Source organism: Leptonychotes weddellii, chromosome 10 (genome assembly GCF_054177405.1).
Source record: "Leptonychotes weddellii isolate Sample4059 chromosome 10, ASM5417740v2, whole genome shotgun sequence".
Lineage (NCBI taxonomy): Eukaryota > Metazoa > Chordata > Mammalia > Carnivora > Phocidae > Leptonychotes > Leptonychotes weddellii.
The window spans coordinates 99,768,835-99,780,181 of NC_138378.1; the positions used below are offsets into that span (position 1 = coordinate 99,768,835).

The window sequence follows — 11,347 nt, forward strand, 5'->3', positions numbered from 1 at the left end:
TGAGACAACGGATATCAGTATTATACTTTTTAATAAACATTCACTGTATATTCACTAAAAAAAAGCGTGAAATGATATAAAGACAATTTTCTGCTTATCATTTTGTGATAGAGTACCAAAATAAAACGTATCTCTTTATCTACTTAAGTTAAAAAAAATTCCTGATCTACTGAAATAGGTATATAGTTTATATATGAAACCAAACAACCAAGACTATTTATAGTATGTAATTTAATAAGTTATTAGAAAAACATTTAAAATAATGTCACCATTTTTTTTAAAGATTTCATTTATTTATTTGAGACACAGCAATAGAGTGTGCATACAAGCAAGGGGAGAGCGGCAGGCAGACGGAGAAGCAGGCACCCTGCTGAGCAGGGAGCCCAATGTGGGACTTGATTCCAGAACCCTGGAATCATGACCTGAGCCAAAGGCAGATGCTTAACTGACAGAGCTACCCAGGTGTCCCAATGTCACCACTGTTTTAAGAATTCCATCAACATGAAAATTCAAAAGAAAAGAATGTGCTTTTTGTAAAATATGTACTTTGAATATTTAATAGCTTCAGAGTTATAGGATCCACAAATAAATTCACATAGTTTTATTGGATTAAATATACTTTGTAGTAAGGGTTTAACAGTATTCTAGCTGGCATGTGACAGACTTCACCTCTAATCAAAACCATGTGATTTTAAAATTAAGAACAATTAATTTTCAGATGGAATGGTTATTAACTGAATAATCACAGGTAACCTGATTGAAAATCTACTTGCTAGGCTACCCTAAATTATGACTTTTCTTTTACGTTCCTTTATATTAAATAAAATTGCCAGCCCAATGGAAACAATTGCCACAGTTTTTTTAAATTTTATTTTATTATATGTTAATCACCATACATTACATCATTAGTTTTTGATGTAGTGTTCCATGATTCATTGTTTGCGTATAGCACCCAGCGCTCCATTCAATATGTGCCCTCTTTAATACCCATCACCAGGCTAACCCATCCCCCACTCCCTCCCCTCTAGAACCCTCAGTTTGTTTCTCAGAGTCCATAGTCTCTCATGGTTCATCTCCCCCTCCAATTCTCCCCTTCATTTTTTCCCTTCCTACTATCTTTTTTTATTATTATTCTGTAATATTATATTACAAAATAAATTATTATATAATGTTACTTTCCACATTCTGTTCTCTTTAGTCTAAACACTGCTTCCAGATTCACTTTCTTAAGAAAGATTATCATCATATCATGACTTGGTTTATACGTTTTAATAAATTTTCATTACTATTCAGAAAAAAATCTGAAGTTCTTTTTTTTTTTAAAGATTTTTTTAATTTATTTGACAGAGAGAGAAAGCACATGAGAGGGGGGAGGGTCAGAGGGAGAAACAGACTCCCCGCTGAGCGGGGAGCCCAACGCGGGACTCCAGGATCGTGACCTGAGCCGAAGGCAGTCGCTTAACCAACTGAGCCACCCAGGCGCTCTAAAATCTGAAGTTCTTAATAAGACTTTCCACAATCTGTTATCAATAATAGTTTTTAGAATGAGCTCTCAGTGCTTTTTATGTAAATTTTCATCAGCTAACTTATCCTCTCTCATTTAATCTGAGCACACAAACACTGCTCAAATCATCTTCTTTCTAGCTCATCTCAGCCTATTTAAATGGACTATCCTTCAAGGCCCTACTAAAAATTACTCTGCCACTTTACTCACATAGCTGGGTAGTAAGGAAATGGTCTCATACCTGTGAGCCTTCACAGTACTGTACTTCTCCCAAGTCTTTTGTAACTTGTTAAGTCTATGCTTATATGTACTGCTTGTTGCTACTACTGGAGAACATTAGCTACATGAGGGCAGGATCTAAATACCTCCTTCATTTTTGACTGCCTCTGATGCTGCCCAACAGTTTTGTAAGCAATGAATACATTTTGAATGAAAAAGTAATGAAAATGAAGATTCTTTAGGGCTTGTTGTATGTATCATTAGAATGAAACTACCAAGAACAAATGATCTAGTAGCTTTCCTGTGAAAGAAATAATGAATAATAAGCACGGATCTGAATAACTTTTACACAACCTATGTTAAATTTCATTAATAATTCTAAACACTTACTTCCTTCTCCATCATCCGTCACTCCCAATACCAGTCGCAGAAGGCACTGGGCATGTTTTCTCTCTTTCAGTAGGACTTCAGCATAGCCCGGAAGACGAAGAAATAATCCGAAAGCAGCCAAAGAATGGGCAGGAATGGGAGACATGGTCTGTACTGCTGATTTGATAGGTGGAGGTTCAGCTGCAATGGTTTCTGGTGCTTCATAAACTAATTCCCCTGACTGTTCAATGGTCACCCATTCAAACTGATCACTATCTTTTGGCTTTTCCTGAGTGGTAGAAGTCACCACTGGAGCACTTACCTAAAAAAAAAGAAAATTTTTGCTTGGCTATTTGTGTGTTTCAACATTAGGCTCAAATTAAAGATGTGATTTTAAACGATCTCTTTCAAATACAGGAATAAAAGGACCAATAAAGGGACGTATTTTTAAAAAGCTTCCAAATCATCAGGAATTAAATTATATCATGAGTGTGGTGGTATCTGCCACGTATCTCTACTTTAGATACACACATCCATACATTTATTTATAAATAAAGTTACTATTTTATCCTTTATAATTAGTTAAGAATCTGTAGACAGAGTCTTTGAGGCTATCTATGTATCTTGTTTCTCCCCAAACTTTGATCAATTAGAATTAGCATTTTAAAAATTCTTGCCTAAAACAGTAATTATTACATTGGGTGTCAAATGGTGACTTTCCATCATTCCTTCTACATTTATTAGTTGGCCCTGAACTGTAGGTAAAAATGTTCCCTTCTCCACCTATTTATTCATTCATTTCTTACTCTACATCAGTATGGAACTAGGGTCCCTGCAAATGGATCAGGGTGGATCCTAAATCCGTGACAACTGTCTTCAGTGTCTTTGACGAGAAAGATGGCCGTGTGAAAATACACGCAGAAATCGGACTGGTGGAGCTACAAGCCAGTGAATGCCAAGTGCCAGCAACCACCAGTGGCTAAGAAGAGACAAGGATGGATTCTTCCCCACAGCCTGCACAGGGGCCATGGGTCTGGTGACAACCTGATTTCAGACTTATAGCTTCCCTACACTGTAAAAGAATAAATTTCTGTTGTTTCAGGCCATTCAGTTTGTGGTCCTTTGTTGCAGCAGCCCTAGGAAACTAATATATATATATATATATATATATATATACTCAGTACATGTAATTACAGGGAATAATTTCCCTACTTCATTCAATAAACATAAAGTGCTTTGTAATTACAACTTTCCATGAGCCATACTCCCTCCACATTAATAAAAGAGCACTGAAAATACATACATCCATAATAGCAAAATTAATTAACAGTAAAGAGGTTAAAGCAGTATGTTTTTAAAGCTACCTGAAATAGAAATGGTACCTAAAACAGGAAAAACAGTTAAACAAAAAGACAATGCATTTGGGTAGCAGTATACACTACCATCTTACTCTCCCATTTCCAGTGATATCCATAATTAATATGCCCGAAGAAGCACAGAAATAAAAATGCTACAGTGTGACGACCATAAAATCAAGGTAAATGCTGCAGCATAATGAGTTTGGCAAATGTGCTCGGCCATCAGCATTTTTTTGGTACCAACTAATTCTCACAAAGCTCTGTACAGGCTGACCTTTGAAATTATATGATGCTCAAGGAGTGTAAGGGAAAGGGTACTCCCAAAAGGTTAACACAAGTGAGTTTTTCTAAAAAAGCAATAAAAGAGAACAAAGGGCTTTGCCATGGGATGATATATTCAATTAGGAATCTTATCTTACTTGTTGAATTACTTCTGGATATAGCATGGGTAGTCTTTCTGCAATAAGAGCCAGTCCACCCATTCCTGCAAAAACTTGTAATGGTGACTGAATGGGACAGGTTTCAAGTAAAGATTCATCCAATATCCCATCCATACATTCATCACTTGGAGTGAGAGCCTCATCTTCTGGACAGCTACCAAGTAAGTCTCCATGATCTAGAACAATAAATTACAAGTAACAGGTGAGAAAGGGTCTCTTTTTATAATAATCTTTCATTTACAAAGCAGATCTTATTGTCACCTCTCTACTCAACAAAAGAGCATAAATATCTTAGGTTATTCAGATAAAGCTTTAAGGCTAGATGCTACAGTAATTTTTAAATCATTTCTGATGTTGCCTCTCAAAGTCCTGCTACTCAAAGTACAGTCATTGGCATATGAGCACTGGCATCATCTAAGAGCTTCTGAAATGTAGAATCTCAGGTCCCACCCCTGACCTACTGAATAAGAATCTGCATTTTAACAGTGTTCTGTAGGTAATTTATAAGCATATTTTTTAAGTTTGAGAAGCATTGTCCTTTAGGGCATATTTCTAAGTTATAATGCATGTAAAAATAAGTAACTCTGCAGAGAATCAAAGCAAATACTAACATATGTACATCATGTTCTGAAGTATCCAATTAGGAAAAACTGAATACCAACAAAGGCTTCTCATACTGAAAACTAAAAATTACACTATACTGGGTGCCTGGGTGGCTCAGTCATTAAGCGTCTGCCTTTGGCTCAGTTCATGATCCCAGGGTCCTGGGATTGAGTCCCACATTGGGCTCCCTGCACGGCAGGAAGGCTGCTTCTCCTTCTCCCACTCCCCCTGCTTGTGTTCCTGCTCTCACTATCTCTGTGTGTCAAATAAATAAATATTAAAAAAAAAATTACACCATATTGATTTAACTTTGAATCACTCACCAAAGAAAACCAAAAGGTTAGTATGTTTACACTTAACTAGATTCTATAACCACTAGAAAACCCCCGAATAATCCTCCTGAAAACCGAGCAAAGGAAATATTCTAAAATTTACTAAAGAATGCAAAAGGCTAACAATAAAGCATATGTGTTCATAAAATAAGTGATGCTGTAAGAGAAATTAAGATTAATTTCTAGTGAAAATAAGAGCAATTTTTTATATCTATAAATAATTCTATCACGAAGAAAAATACTTTGTTAGCTTGATATAATAAAAACAAAGTAAATTAAGTCATCAGCTACAGAAATCCCTTCTTCTTGGATCATGGACTGTAATTTTAAAGGAATATCACATACATACCTTTTTCAGGGTGTAACCTTTTAAAAGAGTCTGTTTTTGACAGACTTGGGTCTGTGATAACTCTAGATCCCAATTTAACAGTCAGGTCTATTGAACGGTAACCTTGAGGAAGTTTTCGGTCATAAAGGAGAGTTAAGAGTTGGGCAAGCGTCATTTCTGCTGGCAATGGCTGGCCTAAAAATGACATAACTAAGTTAAATCTAGAATCCAAGAGGGAGACATTTACTTGGTTTGATTTAGTCAGTTACTGTTTTTACTGAACTGCACCTTAAGCTTCTGATTCTGACACTAATTTAAAAATTTAAAATCAGCACATGGAGTTTACAGAAATCTATTTCTGATACATGTGAACAATATTGTCTATAGAAAGTATTAGTCACTAATCAAATCCCACCAAGACCTTCTGAGCCATAGCAAGAAACAAAGAAACAGACATTCCTACAAATCTGGGGTTGGCAAAATCTTTTCCCTAAAAGGCCAGATAATAAATATTTTAAGCTATGAAGACTATATGGTCTCTGCTGCAACTACTAACTCTACCACTGTGGTATGAAAACAGCTATGGACGATACACAAATAAATGGGCATAGCTGTATTTCAATAAAGCCTTTTTAGAGATAGAGGGGAGCCTGGGTGGCTCAGTTGGTTAAGCATCTGACTCTGGATTTCAGCTTGGGTCATGATCGTAGTGTCGTGGGATTGAGCCCCACATCAGGCTCCACACACTCAACAGCAAGTCAGCTTGAGATTTTCTCTCCCTCTGCCCCTCCCCCTGCTTGAGCTCTCTCTCTCTAAAATAAATAAAATCTTAAAAAAAAATAAACTTTAAAAAATATTTTTTTAATAGAGAGGGATTCAGTCTACTGGCCATACGTTGTTGATCTCTGCTATAAATCAATAACATAAAGCTAAGAAGGAAAATCCTTTCAAAGTTAGTTGGCAATTTGATTATAACAATATGGCACAAAAATGGAGATAAATTGGGTATCACCTTGACCAATGGAAAGTATACTGGTCAAAGAATACGTATCACCTACGGAGAAAATATTGCTTAACTATCAGTGGTATGGCAAAGAATTCCACTACTATAACCAGTTCTTCAAAATCTGCCTCACACTGCTTCCTATACAACTTGTTATGAACTCTTTGAAGTATTAGTGATTTTATAGCACATTGACAGCAAAATTTAGGAAACCAGTAAGCTGTAAATATGCAACATTATAATGTTAAAAAGGATATGTAAAAGGTTACTCCTTTTCTCATTTTTTTTTAAGAGGGAACAGTATGTTTATCTCATCACAAGCACTTGATTAAACAGGAATCTGGTAATTACATGTCTTCAAAATTTTTTCTTATTTTTAAATATTGTGAACATTACCTGCCAAGAGTTTGTGGAACAGGTGAAACACTGGGACAGTAATTATTTTGTTGGCAGTCTCTGCTCCTGAAGAAGCACTTCCTATTTTATCAGGCATTGTCCTCCCTCTCCTGGATGGCGGACGAGGTGGTGTAGCTGACACAGCCCGTTTAGACTGGGATTTCAGCCCTAGAAGAATCAGGAAGATTCTATAGATAGCCAACACACTAATGAAATAAAAGGGCATTTCTACAATATTTTTAAAAAGCATCACATTCCTAGCTAATGCCAAAAGACAGAAATATTTCTTCTGATTTTTATCTCCCAATTTTATTTGCCCTTCATGACACACCATGAATTTTGGTTTCACGTTTTAACTATTTTCAAGAGAGTAAAAAACAATGCTAAATTCTACTGTCTCTGAGATAGAGATGACTGCCCATTTACTAGAAAGAATTTTTGTGTATGTGCAGGAAATCTCACAATTCTTCTCTGAAATAGAATAAATTCCACCAATACAGAGATCTCCTATTTGAGGAGTAAAGTAATACAGACTAAACCTTCTTCTTTGAACTAAAATCATCTCACTTATGTTATAGAAAATATCCTCCAAATTGATCAGTTATCTTGACCATTTTGTCTTCTTCATCTCCTGACAGTATTGAGCACAATTCTCTGTACATTGTTCAAGCTTAAATGGAGTACCTAAACAATTCACAAATGTTCAGTATCTGATGAACTATATTAAGTTTTGGATATAAAATAAGTGTAATAATTACACTGCCAACGAGTAACAGATTTCAGGTGCAATGTTTTCACATCCAGTATTAAAACATCATTACAAGTCAGCTTTCTGCATTAATACTTTTTATTACATGACGTTCCTATAAATATGTATTGTCATATTTAAAAAAAAACTCAAACAAAATCAACATTATAAAAAACAGAAAGCGTACCTGAAGCAACAACAACACTGTAATTGTCCTGAAATCCATTTTCTGCCTTAACTTTTTCTTTCTCTTCATGGTTTTTCTTTTCTTTGTCATCTTTCTGTTCACTAATTAGTTTAGCAGTGATACTTGGTGTATCTGTAAGAAAATATTACCTAAAATACACTGCTTTTTAAAGTCATTAAGAAGGAAGCTACAAAGGTTTCAAAACAAAGATTACACAAGATATTATCACTAATATGGACGGAATGTAAATGCATTTAGAAGAAACTGATGAGGTAAAGCCTAACAGTCAATCCTTGCTGGTATCAATGTAATGGAATCACCACTGTTCATAAGCCAGGACACTTAAATTCCCATCTCTAGAAAACATTACAAATTACAGTGGTATTACCTCAAGGCAAGGAGAAACTATTACCAAATTTCTTTTATTTTAGGCACAGTTCAATGTGCCTGCCACCAACATGTAATTTTGTCTTCACAACATGCGTATCAAGAAAGAATACTATTCTCAAAATAAGGAAACAGGCTTTAGCAAGGTTACTGATCTAACCTATTAATGGCAAATATGGAATTCAAGCTCAGGACTCATCCTAAAGCATTATATTAGACTCCTTATTTTATAAACAGGAGTAGAAAGGAACACAGTTCGGTAATGAAGATTTGTTTTGCTATTTTTAACATAGGAAACTTAGATACTTTAAAAACAAATACTAATAAGGACTTTAAATAAGATAAACTCTTTGAATTAATGTTTTCTTTCATTACTTTGGAATATGGCATGGTATTAAAAATCATGTAATGGGGGCGCCTGGGTGGCTCAGTTGGTTGGGCGACTGCCTTCGGCTCAGGTCAGGATCCTGGAGTCTGGGGATCGAGTCCCGCATTGGGCTCCCTGCTCGGCGGGGAGTCTGCTTCTCCCTCTGACCCTCCTCCCTCTCACGCTCTCTGTCTCTCATTGTCTCTCTCTCAAATAAAGAAATAAAATCTTAAAAAAAAAAAAAAAATCATGTAATGGGGGTGCCTGGGTGGCTCAGTCATTAAGCGTCTGCCTTCGGCTCGGGTCATGATCTCAGGGTCCTGGGATCAAGCTCTGCATCGGGCTCCCTGCTCTGCGGGGGGCCTGCTTCTCCCTCTCCCACTCCCCCTGCTTGCGTTCCCTCTCTCACTGTGTCTCTCCCTGTCAAATAAATAAATAAAATCTTTAAAAAAAAGTTATGTTTTGTATTATTTCCTACTCTTTAGCTATCTTTGAATGTGTGAAAAGATCCCTGTGATCTCAATTTCTGGAGTTCATTCCTAACTGCAGACTGCCTTTAGAGAGTTCCGTTTTTTTGTGAAATTTAAAAATTCTGTAAATACTATAAACAATAAATAGAGAATGCAACAATACATTAACTTTCTTCCAAAAACAACCAAGCAACCCCAAATGTCAAAACAGTTACAGAAGTCAGAATGAAATACTTAAATAATAAAAAATTCACACAATTAATTCACAGTATTCATAGTATTTTCAGGAAAACCAGTAAAGATCATTATTAGGTGCTAAGAACTTAACATAATGTTATCCTAGCAAATGCCAAATACTTAAAAATATCACTAAGAAAAATTTTCTCAACGTTGTTTAAATTGTTCTAGTTTGGATTACCACTTCTGGTCAAGATAAAATAACAACACCCAGATTTACTCTCCTACCTGAAATAACTAAAAACTAGGAAAGTACATTAAATAGTTTTCAGACAATGGCCATTAGGAAGACCGGAGAGGGATGCCTGTGTGAGTGAAAGCTAATGAGGCGAGCCCTAGGACTTCTACAGCTGACTGCCTAGAGTTTCCCAGGCCACAGACTGGCACAACTCAGGAGTCACCCAAGGTGGGGACAGGGACTGGGAACCCAGGAAGACAAAATCAGCTGGCTGCAGTTTTTAGGTCACATTGCCAGGGAGGAGAGATCTGCAGAGAGAGAGAGCTCCAGAGACCTAGTGTCTCTGAGCATTTTATATGAGGAAATCACCAAAGGCCAAGGAAAGTACTTCTCAAAAGTAACAAGGGGACCAACCCCAGGGTCTAAAATAAGGGCTGTAATATATGGTGTTCCCAATGCCTACTGCATTCCTAACAGAGTTCTCAGAAGGGTATTACCTCATTAGTGAGGCCAAAGTAGCCCTAAACCTTCATTTTCAAATGTGGTACCCTACTTCTATTCCAATATAGCACCTTTTAAAAATTAAATTCATTAAAAATTTAGTTCCTTAGTCTCACCAAACACATTTCATGTGCTTGAGAGCTACTGTACTAGACAGCGTAAGTTTATAAAAAAAAACTTCCATCATCACAATAAGTTCTGCTCTAGATTAAAAGCAGCTCTTGTCTACCTAATAAAACTTAAAAGTCGGCTCTAAAAGCAACAATGTTTTCAGTTACTATAACTTTAACCCAAAACAAAATAAAAAATATTTATTAAAATACAAAAATATCGAGCACCCAAAAGAAGTAAAAAAGAAGAAATCACATTGCCTGGCATCCAATAAAATTTTCTAGGCAAACAGGGGCGCCTGGGTGGCTCAGTCATTAAGTGTCTGCCTTTGGCTCAGGTCATGATCCTGGGGTCCAGGGATCGAGCCCCGCATCAGGCTCCCTGCTCAGTGGGAAGCCTGCTTCTCCCTCTCCCACTCCCCCTGCTTGTGTTCCCTCTCTCGCTGTCTGTCAAATAAATAAAATCTTAAAATTTTTTTTTCTAGGCAAATAAAAAAGCAGTAATATACAATCCATAAGGAAAAGATAATCAATATAAACAGACCAGTGTGTTTAAGATGATAGAGGAAAGCTTATACACTTTAGATAAGGACAAGGAGATTATATAAAGAGAGGGGGGAAAAGTTGGGGGAAAAAATGAACAGAGCTTCAGTGAGCTGTGAAACAACTTCAAGAGGCCTAATAAAAATGTGTAACTGGAATTACCCAGAGAGGAGAAAAACAGGGAGAAAGAAAATATTTGAGACAGTATTTACAAAAAAAAAAAATTAAATTTTTAAAAAAATTCCAAATTTGATGAAATTTATAGATCCAGAGTCAAGAAAGTCAACAAACCTGCATCCCCCCCGCAAAAACTACAAGGCATATAACAATCAAACTGCTTAAAAGCAGTGAGAGAAATTTGTAAAAGCAAAAATACTGACACACGACTTTTATTATTTGAAAGCAATGTAGTGAAAAGCTATAGGAAGTGGATAAAATTAAGTAATTTTGGATTACTTGTTTTTGTTTTTATATTGATAAAATATAGACATGTAAATATATCATCAAATATGGCTAAAGATCATAAACATGCCTTAAAAGACCAAAACACTGCTAAATAAAGGTTAAATTCAGCACTTGGAAACTTCTGGTGTTTGCTCAGGATGACTCTGTTGGACTTTTTACTAAGAGTAGTATTCTTAAAAAGCAATCAATTTATTTTTTAAATATGTAGGTAATAAAGGGAACTATTCCTTATTTTTTTTTTTTTTTAAAGATTTGAGAGAAAGAATGAGAGAGAGAGAGAGAGCATGAGAGGGGGGAGGGTCAGAGGGAGAAGCAGACTCCCTGCTGAGCAGGGAGCCCGATGCAGGACTTGATCCCGGGACTCCAGGATCATGACCTGAGCCGAAGGCATTCGCTTAACCAACTGAGCCACCCAGATGCCCTATTTTTATTCTGAATAATTATTTTGTAATAATGTCTATTACTTCTCTACGATCAAGTTAAATGTAAGAAATCACAATAACTGAACTTTAGTACTCTTCCCCACTTGTCCTTCTTTCATTTAATTAATTCATTATTCATTTTTTTCTTCACCATGTAGAAGGAACAATTTCAAGGCTATG

The 11,347-nt window shown here is 36.1% G+C and overlaps 1 protein-coding gene across 1 annotated transcript in view; it reads right to left on the reverse strand.

The window, feature by feature from the left end:
* BIRC6 (baculoviral IAP repeat containing 6) overlaps nucleotides 1-11,347 on the reverse strand; it is a 218,977-nt gene that overhangs the window by 71,332 nt on the left and 136,298 nt on the right. The window contains exons 55-59 of the mRNA XM_081797299.1: nucleotides 7,488-7,619; nucleotides 6,553-6,720; nucleotides 5,175-5,348; nucleotides 3,870-4,066; nucleotides 2,114-2,414 (exon numbers count right to left, since the gene is read on the reverse strand). Coding sequence (XP_081653425.1) covers nucleotides 2,114-2,414; nucleotides 3,870-4,066; nucleotides 5,175-5,348; nucleotides 6,553-6,720; nucleotides 7,488-7,619 — 972 coding nt within the window. The remainder of the gene's footprint in view (nucleotides 1-2,113; nucleotides 2,415-3,869; nucleotides 4,067-5,174; nucleotides 5,349-6,552; nucleotides 6,721-7,487; nucleotides 7,620-11,347) is intronic.